Here is a 19,003-nt window from a genome sequence, read left to right as displayed (position 1 = left end):
GGCTGTCCCGCACCCCCCTGGTGCTCCAGGAACCCCGTGCTGCCCATGCGCTCCGGGTGTCCCCTGGTGCTCTGGGAACCCCGCCCTGCATGGGCGGTCCAAGAGTCCCGTGGTGCTCTGGGTGCCCTGATGCTGGCAGGCTCGCCTTGCACTGCCACTGCCCCAATTCCGGCAGCTTCCCCCACCCCGGGCGGCAGCTGCCCCAATGCCGGTGGGCCCGCCCCGCGGGGTTGCCTCCCCAATGCCGGTGGCTTTGCCCCCCTCGCCTGGGCTGCGCCGCCGCTCTTTCCACCCCACATGTGGCCACTGCCCTGATGCCGGCGGGCCCACCCTGTGGGGCCACCTCCCTGATGCTGGTGGGCCTGCGCTGGGCCACGGCTGCCCTGATGCGGGTGGCTTTGCCCCCTCGCCCGGGCTGCGCCACCGCTCTTTCCCCCTCCCCACGTGCGGGCCACCCCGATGCCAGCGAGTCCGCCCTGTGCGGCCACCTCCCCGATGCAGGTGGCTTTGCTCCCCTGCCCAGGCTGTGCCGCCACCCTTTCCCCACCCCATGTAGCTGCTGCCCCGATGCCGGTGGGCTCACCCCAGCCCAGCGTTGGCCTGATGCCACTGCTGGGCGGGATCTGCTTGGTTGGGGACTGTTGCGGGCTCGCACTTCCGGGGTGGCAAATGTTGCAACTTTGTACATCAGATAAGGCGCACCGGACTATAAGGCGCACTTCCGGGTTCTGGGGAAAATTTTAGTCAAAATGGTGCACCTTATAGTTGTGAAATTACTGTACTTTCTGACATTAAATCCTTTAAGAATGATAAATTTACATTTCCAAATAGAAGAATAAGCACTTATTAACCATTGCAGCATTGCCTACACCAGAAACATCAGAAACTACTTAAAAAAATTTAAAAACTGAAAAGTAACTGGAAGGCCAGAACCAGCTAGAACAAGAGCTGACACTTAGATGGGTGAGATATGGCAGATCTCAGCTTGTTCCTGCTGCTGTTTTATGTTTAGAAACTAAAGGAAAACTACAGACATACATTAATTTCCTGGAATCTCTCACTTTCACTGGGTAATTTCACAGTAAGTATAAAGTCAGAAGCTGCCACACATTTAATGTCAATGTCAGATAGTGGAATAAAGGCATTTGGTTTACATTATATCTTAACAGAAGTCTATTGAAGCTGTCAGCTCTTCATCTTTCTTTCCTTTTTTCCTATCTTTTAGTCTCTGCTAGAAGGTAGATATAGAGAAACCATTTACCTATCCATGTTAAAGTATTTTATCAGGATATTGAGAAAAAATGCTTTACCAGATCACCTAGGAAAATCCTAGTTTACTTTTGCATGTCTTTTCCATGCCTGACACTTTCAAAATGTACGCACAACTTTCTTGTAGTGTTTTCTTGTGCACCAGTAAAGCTATTTGAGAAAAGTAACCTGTAGAGGATATCTTGGATTTTTTTTACTGTGAACACAAAGCAGAAATCTTCAGAACAGACTCAAATCTTTAAGGCTGAATAGAAGATATTTTAACTTAGCTGAAAAGAGTCACAAATGGAAAACATAGATTATATATGTCAGGCATACCATATAATTTGTCAGGAGCTGTTCCTTTGAGGTCCCTTTGTGGTATTCCTCTTTTTAAAAACCTTACAACTCTTCCTGGCTTAATAAAAAATCTGCACATTTCCTCAATGTGGTGTTTGTTCTGCTTTCTGGAAGCCTAATGAAGTTATTGAATAAGGCCATACCTTTTACTACTGACTAATGTCCCACAGTTTGCCTATCTACAGAAATTAGTGTGTTGTAAACATAGGTGTGAATTAACTTAATGATAATTGTATTATATCCTTCTCTAGACAGATGTAAAATAAAGATATATTATGCTGATTTCTAAGTCAGGGTTTGGCTGTTATACTGAACATATCCTTTCTTACTGGCTCCACAGTTTGTAGCTAAGCACAATGCCTGCAGACTTTTTTACAGGATATTTTTAGAAGAAACAATTGAGAACTGTAGGATTGCTTGAACTTGATGTCTACACCTCTAGCATGCACAGGAAATGATGGAAATAGAATGGGATGAGTATCTCAGAAATAGAGTAATGAACTTTGCCTGATATTCTCTGATGGTTATGGGTCAGGTTGAACTGCTGGAGGGAACCAACAGGATATTGCTAAAAATTACAGTAATTTCATGATTATAAGCCACACTATTTTGACTAAAATTTTGGTCGGAACCCGGAAGTACGGTTTATAATCAGCTGTGGCTTATATATGGACAAAGAACAAAAAGTTGCTGTTTTAGTTTGGAGGACAGGTGTCTGCTGAGAAAGGCAGGAGCTTCTCTTTGAAACAGAGAATGTAAACCCCCTCCATCCAAATTATTGTAATTTTGAAATCAAGGAGCTTTCAGGCAAAAATATGGGAATTAGGAATAACAGTTCTTCAGTTCTTTACTAGGGAAATTAAAATAGAAATACAGTACTACAAAGAAACAAACAAACCCCAAACTCTGACAAAGTCAGAGTACAACCTGGCACCCTGTCAGGCAGGGTGTTGGCAGCAGTCCCATTAAATGGCGGCTGCAGTCCTCTTGCAGTGACAGATGTGGTTCAGTTGAAGCAGTGTTCCTGTAGAAGGTGCAGTTTCCCTCTAAAGGTCCAGTGGTGATGTGCAGAAATTCAGTTTTCCCCTGGAGTCCACTGGAGAAAGGGCTACCTTAGTGATACCGAAATAACGAGAAAAAAGAACTAATGTAGATATAGCAATAGCAGTAGTTATGCTAAGGCTTAGAAAGCAGCAGTTCACAAGCAGGCCCTAAGAAACAGGCCTGGACAGGCCCTGGGAATGTACTAAGAACCACAAACTAATAATTAAAGGATCTAGTAGGGCATGCAGAACACAGTGAAATAAATAATTAAAGGATCTAGTAGAGCATGCAGAACACAGTGAAATAATAAATGATAAAGGTTAATGTATAATCAATGATAAAGGGTTCTGGTGGTGGGATGACAAGCAAGGGGGATTAAAGGGGGGTAACCTATAGTTTTGAGTAGACAAGCGTGTAGAATTTATGACTTTTAGAAATAATATCTACGAGATTTATGTAACTGTATTGTCTTGAAGAATGTGTACTATTGTATGTAGATCACTTTGTAAAAGGATATAAAAACCTGTCGAAAAAGGGGAACGGTGGGCTCTGACTTTGGACGCTAGTCCTCAGACCCCAGGGCCCTCAATAAAGCACCGCACTAAACAACCTAGTTGTTTCGTGTCTCTCTGTCGGGCAACAGTTTTCTGGCGACCGCGGCAGGACTCCGAGGGCTGCTGGGGCGGTTCGCGTCCTGATCCACTCCACGCCGGCACCGAGTGATTCTCGGGGAGTCATCGGTTCGTGCCCGACCCCGCGCCTGTCGGACAACTGCAGGAGGTAAGCCCGAAGGTGCTTTATTTTTTGTGGTATTGGGTGCCTGCCCGTAAGACGAAGCATCGGCTCCGCTGGGTTGGGCTAAAGACGTCTTGGGTAAAGCCTAGGCGCCGGCTGTAAGACGCGGCGAAAGCTTCGCTGGTCCGGCACTTGTTCCCCCGCGGCGTCGGAGGGTGACAAGTTGGTTGGTTGGTTGGTCTATTCTTCTATTTGCATAGATTTTCTTTCTTTTCCTGTCTATTCTGTTTGGGAATGATGCCTTTGAAAACGTTTAAAACTCTAGCAAGTTCCGGGATAGAAATCCCGGACGATTCGCCTTTGGGCTGTTTATTACAACATTGGAATGCGGGGAATTTTGGTCAAGAACTAAGTAAAAGGAAATTGATTGATTTTTGTAATAATGTGTGGCCTTTATATGAACCCGATGGTATGCAATGGCCTAGAAATGGTACACTGAATCCTGACATTATTACACCTTTGATGCATTTCCTACAAAGTAATGAAAAATGGGATGAAATACCGTATTTAGACCTCTTCTATTATTTGAAAGACAAACCAGAGTGGCAAAAGGAGTGCGGAATCATGGTTTTGAAAACATTAAAGGTGAATTGTGAAGGATGTAAGGGATGGCAGAAAGAGAAGGAATGCTCGGTTAGGTTTTCGGAACCTGAGGAGGATGTTTCTTTGTTGGTAGCCCCTAGTGCCCCTCCAATGGAGGAACGTGACTCTGGAGAAAGTATGCCAGAGGTAGAAAGGGAGGATCGGGAAGCAAAAGTAGAAACCGCAGATATACCACGAACCCCCTTAAGTGAAAGAACTCGGAGAGGGCGGTGGGAGGTAGAAAGAAAGAAAAAGGAAGAGGGTGCTCATTTAATGGTTCCGCTGCGTGAAGCAGTCGGGCCGCATGGGGAACGGGTTGTAGTGAAAGTTCCCTTTTCTCCGAATGATTTGCTAATCTGGAAACAATCAGCGGGGGCGTATCGGGAGGATCCTGAACGGACTGCGCGGGTGGTAAAGATGGTAATTAAGACTCAGAACCCGGACTGGAATGATTTACAAGTTTTGTTAGACACAATAATGGATTCTACTGAAAAGGAAATGGTGTTTAAAGCTATGACAGAGAAAGCACGAGAAATGATTAGGTTACGGCTTGTGGATGGTACAGTAAATGATTTAGTACCTAGGGAAGATCCGGAGTGGGATCCCAACTCGACGGGCGGGTCTCGGAGACTTAAAGCTTATCAGGAATTGTTAACGGAAGGAATACGGAATGGAATACCAAAAACTTTGAATTGGTCTAAGTTGTATTCGGTCAGGCAGGAAAAGAATGAGTCTCCGTCAACCTTTTTAGAGCGGCTTAAGGAGACAGCTCGTAGATACACTAATTTAGAAGTTGAAGGAGAGTCGGGAAAATTACAGCTAGCATTAATTTTTATGGGGCAGTCCCAGGAAGATATTAGAAAGAAACTACAGAAATTGGAGGGAGAAGATACTCGGAATTTAGATAAGCTATTGGAAGTTGCGTGGAAGGTATATAATAATAGGGAAAAAGAAACGGCCAGGAAACAGCAGGCTACTATGTTAGCAGTGTTACAGCAAGCGGCTGGAAACAATATGAGAGGAGGGAGCCGAGGACGTGGACTAAGAGGGGGAAGAGGGATAGCAAGGGGGGGGAGGCTGATGGGTACGGGAGGACTTATGGGTCAATTGAATATGGGAAGAGGAAGAATGCAGCTAGGGATAGATCAATGTGCTCTATGTAAAAATAGAGGGCATTGGAAAAATGAGTGTCCTCTCAACCAAGGAATGGATTTTGGGGGAGGAATTATAGCTAGTGGGGATGGAAATCAGGGAATGATGAATAATACAGGTGCTTTCCCGGGAAATCCACAAGGTGTCGCCCAAGCCTTTATGATGAGGAATTATCAAAATTCAAGTTGACTAGATGAGGACCTGAAAGTAGTAATGGAAGTAGATGGGGAACCGTTAGAATTTAGAGTAGATACGGGGGCATCATACTCAGCTGTTAACACTAAGCTAGGACCTTTGAGTGATTCTACTATCCAAGTAGTGGGGGTTACGGGACAAGTTGAGGAACGAACGTTTTTGCGACCATTAGATATAAAATTTGGGGGGAAAGAATTTGACCATCAATTTTTATATATGCCAAATAGCCCAGAATCGCTATTCGGGAGGGATCTATTGTCAATGTTACAGGCAAAGATAATATTTGAAAAAGGTAGAGTAAGATTGGAATTTCCCGAGGAGAATATTGCTAAGTTGTTCGTAATAAAAGAAGTTGAGGCAGCAGAAATACCACAAGAAATAGAGCAAGCTGTAGTACCATGGGTATGGGAAACAGGAGTACCTGGAAAATCAAAAGCGGCACAACCGGTTGTAATAGAACTAAAGGAAGGAGCCTCCCCAGTAAGGGTAAGACAATATCCTTTGAAATTGGAAGCACGGATAGGAATAGCACCCATGATTGAACAATTTCTTAGCTTGGGAATTTTACAGGAATGTGAGTCAGAATTCAATACTCCGATATTCCCAGTCAGAAAGCCAAATGGTAAGTATAGATTAGTTCAAGATTTAAGAGCAATTAATAACATCACTAAAGATATACACCCAGTTGTAGCTAATCCGTATACATTGTTGACAGCTGTGTCGGAAAAGTTTAAGTGGTTCACAGTGATTGATTTGAAAGATGCATTTTTCTGTATCCCCTTGGCACTTGAAAGTAGGAGATACTTTGCCTTTGAGTGGGAGAACCCAGACACAGGACGCAAGAAGCAGCTCACCTGGACGCGTCTACCACAAGGATTCAAAAACTCACCAACTATTTTTGGAAATCAATTGGCTCGAGAGTTAGAAGAATGGAAGACGACTCAGGTAAAAGAACCACCTTTCTTATTTGCTCTCCTACAATATGTTGATGACATCTTTATAGCTTCCACAGAAAAGGATGTTTGCCTCAGACTCACTATTGGATTACTTAATATGCTGGGACAAGCTGGATACCGAGTATCGAAAGAAAAAGCTCAGCTGGTAAGAACCCAGGTAATTTACCTAGGCTGCGAAATTTCACAAGGGGTGCGAAAGTTAGGAGTTAATCGAATACAAGCAATTTGCACCATACCCACACCACGAAATCCGCAAGAGTTAAGATCCTTTTTGGGCATGGTAGGGTGGTGCCGCTTGTGGATCCCGGAATTTGGACTAAAAGCAAAACCCCTGTATGAGGCAGCCAAAAGCCCTGTGTTTCAGTGGGGACAAACGCAAGAAAAGGCATTCCAGAGTTTGAAACAAGCCTTAAAGGAAGCCCCAGCACTAGGATTGCCAGATCTTACAAAACCTTTTCAACTATATGTAAATGAGAGACAGAGACTGGCAATAGGGGTTCTCACCCAAAAACTGGGCTCATGGAAACGCCCGGTAGGGTACTTCTCAAAACAGCTAGACACTGTAAGCGCCGGATGGCCTGGTTGTCTTAGAGCTGTGGCAGCAACAGTGCTCCTAATTCGGGAAGCCAGAAAATTGACTCTGGGAAAAAGGATGGAAGTATTTGTTCCCCACATGGTCATTGCAGTTTTGGAACAAAAAGGGGGGCATTGGCTCTCGTCAAGCCGCATGTTACAATACCAGGCACTTCTCCGAGAACAGGACGACATTGAATTAAAAACAACTAATCATCTTAATCCAGCAGAATTTCTTAGGAGCAGCAGCCAGGGAGAAGGAGGCGAATTGACGCATGATTGCGTGGAAATCATTGAACAGGTGTATGCCAGCCGGAAAGACCTGAAAGATGAGCCTTTGGAAAATCCGGAATGGGAACTGTTTACAGACGGATCCAGCTTTGTGGAAAACGGAACCAGGTATGCGGGATACGCAGTAGTGACTTTGACACAAATAATAGAAGCTCGAGCCTTAACCCCGGGAACTTCAGCCCAGAAGGCCGAGATACAAGCTCTGGTAAGAGCCTTAGAATTGAGTCAAGGGAAAAGAGTAAATATTTGGACTGATTCAAAATATGCCTTTGGAGTAATACATGTACATGGAGCTCTGTGGAAAGAAAGAGGACTGTTAAATTCTCAAGGATCAGAAATTAAGCACAAAGAACAAATATTAGCACTATTGGAAGCAGTGCATAAACCTCAGGCAGTAGCAGTGATGCATGTAAGAGGACATCAAAATGAAGAAGGAAAAGCGTTCCAAGGAAACCAGTTGGCTGACAGAGTTGCCAAACAGGTTGCCCGAGAGGTATGGACACAATTAGCTTTATTACCAGCGCGATTTAACCCTGCCACTTCTTTTCTTGAGCAGAAACCATGGTATACACATGAAGATGAGAAACTTGCTCAATTTCTCCAGGCCCAGAAGAATGAAAAAGGATGGTATGTCACAGCTGTAGGTCAGGTTGTATTGCCAACAAAGGTAATGAAAACAGTTTTAGAAATCGAACATAACAAGTGCCATTGGGGGGCAGAAGCATTAGTACAATTTTTAAAACATGAGGTGATTTCCAACCAGATGTTAACAATGGCAAAACGGATTAACGCCACGTGTCCAGTCTGTATTAAAAACAATCCAGTGACACGAAGGCAAATACAACTAGGAAAGTTACGAGTAGGGCCGCAACCAGGAGACTATTGGCAAATAGATTTCTCAGAGCTACCAAAAGCACAAGGGTACCGTTATTTACTGGTGTATGTGTGTACTTTTTCAGGGTGGCCGGAAGCTTTCCCATGCAGGACTAACCAGGCAAAGGAAGTAATTAAAACCTTACTACGAGAGATTATTCCTAGATTTGGGATCCCATTAGGAATGTCCTCAGATAGGGGACCTCACTTTGTAGCTGGAGTAGTCCAAGAGGTAGCCAGAGTATTAGGGATAGCTTGGGATCTCCATACGCCCTGGAGACCACAATCTAGCGGCCAGGTAGAACGGATGAATCAGACATTAAAAGGGCAGATTAAGAAAATTTGTCAGGAAGCGAAGATACAGTGGCCTCAGGCACTACCTCTAGCCTTGCTAAGAATCAGGATTAAACCCAGAGAAAGGATAGGAGTAAGTCCATACGAAATTTTGTATGGCAAGCCATATCATGCTGCAACCTACAAAGGGGACCCTCACTTAGTAGGAGATCAAGTATTGCTAAGTTACATTTTGTCTCTAAATAAAGTCCTTACAGCGCTGCGAGGAGCATTGCAGTGGAACCGGCCTCTGCCCTTGGAAAATCCTGTCCATGACATCCAGCCAGGAGATCAAGTATATGTGAAGAACTGGAATACGGAACCCTTGAAAGAAGTATGGGACGGTCCTCACCAGGTGATCATGACTACCTACACGGCAGTGAAAGTCCAAGGGATCGAAAATTGGATTCACTACACTCGAATCAAGAAGGTCCCGCCAAGATGGGAAGTACAGCCTCTGTCAGCAACAAAAATGGTGTTCAGGGCAAGGCCTTAGTTCTTTTAACATTAGTCTGCATAATGCAGGTGGGAGAAGCGTTTGTTAAAATCATAGTTCCGGAGCCAGATGTAATAGTGCCGGAAGGTGCGGGAGTAAATTTAACCTGTCTGTTTTCTAGCAACCAGAGAGCTGGATTAAAAGAAGTAAATGCAGCCTGGAAACAAATCACCACAGACGAAGTATTTACAGAAGGGATCGTGACACTTTGGGATATGGAACAGCAAAGAGGTAGCACCACATTGATGATATCTCATATGCAAGCTGATCAGGTAGGACAATTCTCATGTGTTGTGTGGATTAGAGAAAGCTTTGACTACGGAAAAATAAATGTAGATATTCTAAAAGAGAATAGGAGAGTACGACAGGTGACAGAAGTTGGAAAAACACAACAAGAATTGGGACAAGAAAACTTAATAGTGGGATTAGTTAGAGATTTTGGGCAAGTACAAAATACTACGTCCATCACTGCATGTTTACCTTTACCTAAAGCGGCGGGAGATCCAATACCATGGGGCATCATTCCCGTTGGGGAAATGCCTCCAGAAACCATAAATGGGACAAAAAGATGTAATAAAGTAATGCAGAACCATACTAAGATGATAGAGGAAACCTATACAGTTCGAGAGCAATGGTCATCGCCGGGACAAAGGAGTGAATGCCTAAAATTACCAAATGCAGTTTATTCAAAAATTGGGCGGTTCAAGGATGTAGGATGGTGTTCTTATGACATAAAGAAAAAAAGACAAAAACCAGTCACTGAATATTCTTATGAGATAGTATGTCAAGAAGGGAGGGAAGAATGGGAACAGTGGAAAACGATTTGGGGTCCCAGCTTGTTAGAATCTTACAGCTACATAGGACCAGTACATTGGTGTATCGAATGGTCAGGCCAAAGGGAACAAGAACATTTAAGAATGTTAGGGACTGAAGTGGTAAGACGGGATCGAATGACCCCCACACCTAGCTGGAATTGTAGCAAAATCATCACATGTGATACCCCTGAATCCCAAATTGGTTTAGTGCCAGTCCGGATACTACTAAAATGGGGCTGTGAATGTCAAAGATATAATCATACAATAACAGGAGAAATAAAGGGGGCTTGGAAAGATTGTCAGGCGACTACCGTCAGGAGTCCAGGGCATTCGGTGTGGGTAATGGGGCACGGACAATGGACTACCCATATGCCCATTAACGGCCCAGTCACGCAGATTACGTTAGGGGTCCCTACGCTCTGCCCTCTCTGGAAACAGTCTAAATTAACACAAAGAGAGATACAGTCACGAACAAAGAGAGAAACAAATGAGGTGGCAGAAGAACTAGGAGATGAAGATGAGTGGCATGAACCCTCATCAGGAGTTAAATTTGGATGGGTACTGGAATCCCTGTTTGCACAAATTTCTACATATAGAAACCGGGAGATGCTGTACAAATTATTGGGACAAACTGAGAGGTTAGCCGCAGTTACAAAGAAAGGATTTAGGGATCTAAACTTACAGTTGCAAGCAACAACAAGAATGACAGTCCAAAATAGAATGGCATTAGATTTGCTCTTATTAAAAGAACACGGAGTCTGTGGATACCTCCAAGGAAAGGTTGATCATTGCTGTGTACATATCCCAAATGTCACAGAAGAAGTAGAAAAGGACATAAGTCAATTGGAACAAATTGAAACAAAAGTGCATGAAGTCCAGGAAGAAGCTGAACATAATTGGGTAGGAGCACTATTTAGCTCCCTAGGAATCCAGGTCTCTGGTTGGATATCATCAATTGTACAATATGTAATAATGATTGTATTGATTATTGTAGTCTGCATGATTATGTATAGATGTCTTTTAGGAATGATTGCCAGAGAAGGAACTCATACTCGACGTGTCATGAGAGCACTAACCCGGAAAGAAGTAATCCTACCAAGTCAAAGAGAAGACCCACCATCCTACTTAGAAACCATTACTTGAAGAATTGAGCATCCTTGCAGAAAATCTGAAGAATGCTCAAAAGGGGGGAGTTGATACCGAAATAACGAGAAAAAGAACTAATGTAGATATAGCAATAGCAGTAGTTATGCTAAGGCTTAGAAAGCAGCAGTTCACAAGCAGGCCCTAAGAAACAGGCCTGGACAGGCCCTGGGAATGTACTAAGAACCACAAACTAATAATTAAAGGATCTAGTAGAGCATGCAGAACACAGTGAAATAAATAATTAAAGGATCTAGTAGAGCATGCAGAACACAGTGGAATAATAAATGATAAAGGTTAATGTATAATCAATGATAAAGGGTTCTGGTGGTGGGATGACAAGCAAGGGGGATTAAAGGGGGGTAACCTATAGTTTTGAGTAGACAAGCGTGTAGAATTTATGACTTTTAGAAATAATATCTACGAGATTTATGTAACTGTATTGTCTTGAAGAATGTGTACTATTGTATGTAGATCACTTTGTAAAAGGATATAAAAACCTGTCGAAAAAGGGGAACGATGGGCTCTGACTTTGGACGCTAGTCCTCAGACCCCAGGGCCCTCAATAAAGCACCGCACTAAACAACCTAGTTGTTTCGTGTCTCTCTGTCGGGCAACATTAGTGTCCCAAAACCTCTGTTTTTATCTTGGTAAGAAATGTTGGGCCCTTCCCCCTGGCTGGAGCAACTTCCAATGAAGTGAAGTAATTTTATCAGTCACACAGTGGGACTCAATGGGCCATTAGCAGAAAATGACTCGCTGGAGGAAGATGGGTTGTGAAAAGATAAAGAACAATGCCCCGCCTGGTTTCAATGGATGGCCCATTAGCAGAATATCTCCCACAGAGATAAGGATCACTGCCCCCACCCTCAACAGATGGTGATAGAATAGATACCTTTTATCACATCTATATTGTAACCCGAGACAGTTGTCAACACCTGGACATAATCGTGAAATTACAGTAGGTTCAAACCGAGAGAAACTGACTTTAAATATGTATAAAGAGACTGATGAAACTATTTCTAAATTTTAGATTGAAATGTTTACAGTTTGTCTCAACATATTTAATATGTAAAGTGGTGGAAAAGTTAAAAATGTGACTTGAACATAAAAGTGAGATAGCCTGCATCTCTGAACATCAGGTCACAGCAGGTTCCTGAAAAACACTCAGTGTGCTACATTGACCACTCACTTCACAGTCTAGGTAATGGTGGCATTGTACATTCTGCATCAGGACACTAGTAGCCTGTGTGAGTAGGCTTTGCTAGGAAACTAAAAATATTCTGCTATTAGATTGGAACTCCAAATGTCTGCAAGAGGGAGGCTTCCAATGTAAATTCCAGCGCTGGAACACCTGGCTATTTGATACCTTTAGGTCAGACCTAATCACAGTCGATGTTTACATCACTGGAGACTGTCCCACAGCAGAATTTTCCTTTATCTAACACTGATATCTGTGATCCCATGATGGGATCTTCCAAATAAATTGAACTGGCAGAATCAGAATCAGACCACTGAAATAAGTATCAGCCTATGGAGGACACTGTAAAACTTTCCCCAACTTCTATTAAGAGTATCTTTAAGTACAGTAATTTCACAGCTATAAGGCGCACCGAATTATAAGGCGCACGGGATTATAAAATGCACCTCCAGGTGTCGGCAAATTTCCAAACCTTTTCCATATATAAAGTACACCAGATTATAGGGTGCACTTTTCCTTTTGCAGTGAGGACCCGTGTACAACAAAGTAACCAATAAGTAATGGAATTGTGCTAGCCACGCCAAGCCCCATCGAGACCCGTGGGGCCAAGTGAAACCCGCCAAGATGCACGGGGCTGCATGAGCCCCACCAAGCCCCATGGGACTCTGCAAGCCCAGCCGAGCCCCACTGAGCCCCACTTAGTCCCACTGAGCTGTGTGGCCCCATGTGAGCCCTGCCGAGCCACATGGCCCCATGCGAGCCCCACTGAGCCATGTTGAGCTGTGCAGCCCTGCAAGAGTCCCACCAAGCTGCATGGCTCCGCACGGTTAGCCTTGTTGCTCGCTTCGCAGCTCGCACTTCCAGGTTGTCAGCAAATTTCTGAACTTTGTCCATATATAATCCATACCGGATTATAAGGGTGCACTTCCAGGTTTTCATCAAAATTTTAGGGTGTAAAGGTGTGCCTTATAGTAGTGAAATTACTGTAATTAGTTTTCTTATTTAAATGCATTTCTTTTGGGGCAATCTCAGCTTAGAGATGTTCACAGTAAATGTGGGACTGTGAGTGGGGCTTCAAAAAAAAAAAATCCGTCTCATAATACAGGTTGTATTTCTCACCTACTCAAGTGAGACCCCTTGATCTCAGTGTCCTTCAGACCCAGAGACGCTCACTCATCTTATGACTAGTATTGAATTTTTCTGTGATCTGAGGTCTGGAGCAATTTTGAACAAAGGAAATGTGCACTGTGACCAAATCTGTTCACCAGATGTGATCCAATTTTTTTCTATCAGCTTGAACCACAAACTGTACAGAGCCCTAAAAGTCGAGTAGTGAGCAAAAACAACAAAAAATTATACAGCTTAATTCTCAAGCCACAGCTCTTCTGAACCAAAAAGACAAGTGAGTATTCCTTGCTGGTACACGACAGTATAACGTTTCCAATTTATTAGGCTGACATCAATCACAGTCTAACAACAGGTTACTTTTGTCAAATTACATTAAAAGTTCAGTAGTGAAAGCCCTTGGAGACTGTACACCCAGAAAGGTCATGACACAGTACAATGCACTGCAGTGCAGCAACACAGAACCATTCCTCTAGAAATATACTTCAATAGGAAACACAGAAGATTTTTACTGGGTTTTGTGTAGCAATATCACACTAGAAGCTATAAAAATATCAAATAATTGCCTGTAATATTGTCTGTTGAATGAAAATTCTATCCAACCTAATGCATGATTTTTGATACTGGTAATACTGTTAACTTTTGTCACTTTAAAGATTTTTTTCCAGTTGAAAAGAAGATAAAGTATTAGCAGAGCAAGATATTAACAGTAGCTACTGAAGCAAACACAACAAGTTTGTATTAAAGCATCCTTAAACCCAAATATAAAGTCTTCTGTGAGTCTGGTTAACCAGTTTGGCTGCCATGCAGGAACCCATTTAAGCAGAGAAAATAAAACTAAGACCTGCATGACTCTCGCTGGGGATTTATTGACACTGTGTACTGGAGAATGACATTCAGCTTTTATGTCTGTATAAAATACCTGCATTTGATATAATTATGGATTGTTTATTTTTCTGCAGTATAATTTCGATTTTATTATGTCCGCTTAGGACTTACACAAATTTCAGCATAAAGATAATATTTAAATAGATGATCACCCGCATAGAAATAAAACCCATAAATCTTTGTGTTATTTCCAAGAGACATCGTTCCAGTCCTTACTTCTCCAAAAAGCCCTTTGTATTTGCATCATGTCCAAACAAAACACCAGAACTTAGAAAACTAAGCAGAAATGTCTTCAGTATCTTTACTATTCCTTTAATATCAATGAATTTCCTCTTCATAGTAGAAACAGAATTGAGGACCACAAATGGCATTCCTTTTCAGGCAAAAACCATAATATAATGTTTATTTTGCAGGCAGCCTATGGTGATTTTAGAGCTTTCAGGCACTCAAACAAAGTGAAAATTGTCTGGTTACTCTAAAAAGGATATGCTCAAGTCCTATGAAAATGGGTGGAATAAATGTTCCTTGGGGGACTAAAACCTGGCCTATGAGAGAAGGAGAAATCTGTGGAAAGTCTGAATACCTGTGAAATGACAAATCAAAACCCAAACTGGGAGTTAAATGCCAGTAAAGAAAGATCAATCTGCTACAATTATTTCTATAGAGAATATTTAAAGGAAAGGAAGTTTGAGTACTAGCATATCAGTATCATAGGTATGAAACTGAGAGAGCTTTTGCTTCTAGGTGGTTTAGATAGAGTATAAGTGAGATAATTAGTGTAATTTTCAGCATACTCTTTGAGGAAATGCCTGCAAAGGCTTGAAAACAATTTCCCATCTAGGAATTTTAAGAAGACTTTTTTCTGAAATAAGTATATTACCTCAAAGAAGGATAAAAGGTTTTGATTGGTAGTATATGTAACCCTTCAATTTAATACAGCAATGATGCAAAATTGTTGTCCATTCAAACTTGCAAGCTCTTTTTAATTTAAATTGTGTAATTCATCATTCTGTGACATTCTATTGGCTTCATGGATACTCAAATCTATTTAAATACAGAAAAAAAGAATAAATTGTTATTCCAGGCACATTTCCAACAACCACAGTCTATAAATAAACAATTAAAGGCACCAAGGTTTCACCATAAGCATCCTAACAAATTATATCCCCATTACAAAATGGCTAGCTATGAGCTAAAACCACACTAACTGCAATAATTTTTGAACCTTAATACCAGGGCAGCTGTGCCAACTCCTTACATAAGTCCAAGACCACCTGCCTTTTCAAACAGAAGACTACAAATTGTTATTGCCACCTGCTGTCTCATTGAATACTATGTGTGCAGCAGATATAGTACAGTTAGTGATAGAATGCACCAAGCCAGGCATATCAGGTTTGTGCTCTATTAAGTCTGACCACTGTGAACATAGAAATTCCCAAAGCAATCTCCACCAATATGTTCTGATGCGGTTTTCTCTTTCGGTCCCTGATGGATTTGGCAGGACCAGAGAGTGCTAACATGTAGGTATCTCTCAGAAAACCAACATTTCATCAGCCAAGAAAGACCGGAGACCTCACTTGACAATTTCCACAAGAGTCTTTATTTTCATGCGAAAGGGTGGTCAGCAGGATTCTCTCGGAACAAAGGGCAGGCAGCTATATTTATAGGTTCAGGGAGGATTCAAACTACAACCAATAAAAGTTTATACAAAGAACAGCATCCAATCCAAGTGAGAAGTTCTAAAGGTAAACTGACCAATTAAACATCCTAATTTCTAACCAATTATCTTCTAAAGTGTTAGGAGAGTGACCAAATTCTTAAGGAATTCGGCTCAACCTTGGTATCTAGGATACTTTATCTATTACAGTAAGTTCCAGGGGCCAGGAGCAGGCGGCTTTGGAGAAATTGTATCATCCACAATTCCTCTCTCTGTATTTACTAAAGAGACACTTTTTGGAACTTTCTTGAAGCATTGAGCAAAGCAAGCAAACATAACTAACACAACAATAACTACAATCAAAATGCACAAAATTCCCTTGACCAAAGATGCAGCCCATCCCATCAGTCCCCATTGACCAAAAAGGTCATGGACCCAGTCAAGTGTGGTTTCCTTTTTCACGTCCTTCAGGAGTTTGTGCAGCTTCTGGATGTTGGCATGGATGGATGTGGAGTGGGATGAGAGGTTGAAACAGCACATCCCTTCAAAGTCCTGGCAGCCATGTCCGTGGGCAAGCAGCAGGAAGTCGATTGCAGCACGGTTTTGCAGAGAGGCATGTCTTGTGGTTTCTTCATCCTTCAAGAGGTCACTCAGGGCAGCAGATGTAGCATTGGCCTGCTTACTAAGCCAGCATCCCAAATGATCAATTTCGCCAAGGGCTTTTGCTGCTGCTACCCAGGGTAGAAACAGGGAGACAGTAACTCTTTTGGGTTTGTTACAATTGTACAGTTTAGGGTCGCAACTTTCCTCATATTCAGTGTAGGATCTTTTTTCACGTTTTGATTCACTATCTTTTCTCCAACTGTGCAACACAGTGATGTTTGGGTTGAGGGTAGAAAGCTTGCCGAGGCTACAGGGTCCTCCCTGAAGGTGGGAGGGAATTCTGGCCCAAACTCGATCACCACAGATAAGAAACATTCCTCTGGGCAAGGTTTTGGGGTGGAGAGAGGATTCTGAAAGTGTGTGGGCAGTGTCATTGCACCAATTCGGGGAATTATAAGCTCTGTTAATGGGTGAGATATCTTTTCGGTATGTGTTTTTTGTCAAATCCAAATCGGCAAAATTTTGTTTTGGGCGTCTAAAGTAAAATTTGACACAAAATGTTGCCTTGGAGGACCCCAACAAATCTAATTCTTGGAGCTCCTCCTTCGCATTTGGCAGCATTTTTGTCCACACATCCCAATTGTCCACTGAATTGGGTCTCTTACCTGTGGTGCGAAGGAGTTCTGAGTTATAAATGGGCCAGTCATCTGCTACCAAAGGAATTCCTACTAAACAGGTGGAAAGTGGGTTATCAAGGTAGCCCATGGATAAACACAGATTATCTTGTTTTAGCGTCTTTGCTAAAGTCATCCAAACATTTTGTTTGGGCTGTGGGGCGATCCAGGTGCAGGCATGCGGTGCAGTGGGAAGCATCCAGGCAGCAGTGAGGGCAACACCAACGGAGATGTTTTTCATCTCTGGACATGGGTGTGGCTTCTGATAGGAACACAAGCAAAATTTTTTAACTTTTTAAGTTGGGAGAGGAGGAATAGGGTTTTTTCGTCCCTATCTCCCGCACCTTTTTCGACTTAACTCTAAGGATAGGGGAGCGAGTAAAGGATTAGGGGTTTGCTAAGGGTTATAAAGAGGGAGCAATGGGGTTTTCAGCAGGATTAACAACATCTAAACATCTGTTCTGTTGCCAGGTTAAGTCTGGCATACAATTTGGCTGAACCAGCAGAAGGTTGTTTAGCTTTTTGTTTCATCTGCTGTCGTGTGACAGGACGATCTGTTTTCTGTTGTGTGGGAGCTTTGCGATGTCTCCTTCTCCAGGCCGAGCTGGTCTGGTTTTGAGGAGGTTTGGTGTTTGACTCAGGAGAACTTTTGTCGGTATTTTTTGGTGTGATTTTTGCAGTACCTAGGTACAGTTTTACATTTTTAAGTTCTAAAGGTAAACTGACCAATTAAACATCCTAATTTCTAACCAATTATCTTCCGAAGTGTTAGGAGAGTGACCAAATTCTTAAGGAATTTGGCTCAACCTTGGCATCTAGGATACTTTATCTATTATAGCAAGTTCCAGGGGCCAGGAGCAGAAGGTTTTGGAGAAATTGTATCATCCACATTCTGAGACAAAACCAACTGAGCCAAAAATATTGCATAACCACACAAGAGATTACGTGTTATTTAATAGAATTAAACACAGGACAATGACTTTTTCTATCAGGCATGTATAAGAGGCTTCTCTGTAATCATTTCCACCTTCAAATAAGGTCACAGATAATAACAAATGTCACTGGGAATAAAGAAGATGGTTATAAGTTGGCTTTAACACTACTCAGCATGTTAATGAGGGTTGCAAAACAGCTCTGTCTGGAGGGAACCTGAAGAGATCATCTGGTACCAACTTTCATGGCAAATGGAACCTAGATGAGCTTGCCTAATACCCTACCTACATCTAGAAAACCTCTTGTGATAGATACTCTTCAGTTCTTATCTTCTTGTCCAACCCTTTGATACACCTGGCTTACCTCATATGCATCAAGCAGCACAGCAAAGGCAAGCTTGGTGCATGTCACCGGGGTGGCTGAAGGCAAGACAGTCCCGTTAGTGACAGAGATATCATCCTTTGATTGTAAGCCTGGACATTTAGGTAGTTGATAGAACATCACCGATGTTCTAACAATGGAGATAGAAATCTTCGCAAATTAAACATAAGTAACTTCTATAAGTAATTTTATTGTCCATAAAATAACTGAGACATGATGTGTGTACAACTTCAAAGTTTTCACTTTCCTGCCTCACAATATGTTTCTAGAGTTGCTACCCCATCACTCTAGGGATTCTGTTCAGTGTATGGATGTCCACAGGCTGCAAATACCCAGCACAAAATTTTTGAGCAGTAACTTTTAACAAGGAAGGCGCTTCCTGCCTATCAACTGCTTGAGGCTTCCGAACACAACAAGGGAAAACAAAGGAATGCATTTCAGAGGTGTGTGTTGATGATAAAATGTTCATGTCATGACTTTTTATGAAATGAAGCAGATATTTATGTATTCTTTGCAGATTACTTCATTAATTAAGCTCCTATGTTTGTGGATTCAATACTTACACTAGGATTGCTATGTTCACATAACTTTGAAAGCAAGCCCTACTGCAAAGTTCAACTGTAATATTCAATACAGCATCAGAAACCATACAATCTCCTCTTCTTACATAAATATCTAAACAGAA

General features: G+C 42.4%; 1 protein-coding gene across 1 annotated transcript; it reads left to right on the top strand.

Moving 5' to 3' along the window:
• Window positions 1-3,247: 3,247 nt before the first annotated feature.
• Window positions 3,248-8,788, top strand: LOC117011497. Its single transcript, XM_033086907.2, has 3 exons — window positions 3,248-3,432; window positions 6,174-7,689; window positions 8,612-8,788. Exons 2-3 carry the CDS (start codon window positions 6,430-6,432, stop codon window positions 8,705-8,707), a joined length of 1,356 nt encoding a protein of 451 aa, XP_032942798.1. The 5' UTR covers window positions 3,248-3,432; window positions 6,174-6,429; the 3' UTR covers window positions 8,708-8,788.
• The last annotated feature ends 10,215 nt before the right edge of the window (window positions 8,789-19,003 follow it).

This window comes from Catharus ustulatus, unplaced genomic scaffold (genome assembly GCF_009819885.2).
Source record: "Catharus ustulatus isolate bCatUst1 unplaced genomic scaffold, bCatUst1.pri.v2 scaffold_68_arrow_ctg1, whole genome shotgun sequence".
Lineage (NCBI taxonomy): Eukaryota > Metazoa > Chordata > Aves > Passeriformes > Turdidae > Catharus > Catharus ustulatus.
This window is presented reverse-complemented; position numbering and strand designations above follow the sequence as displayed.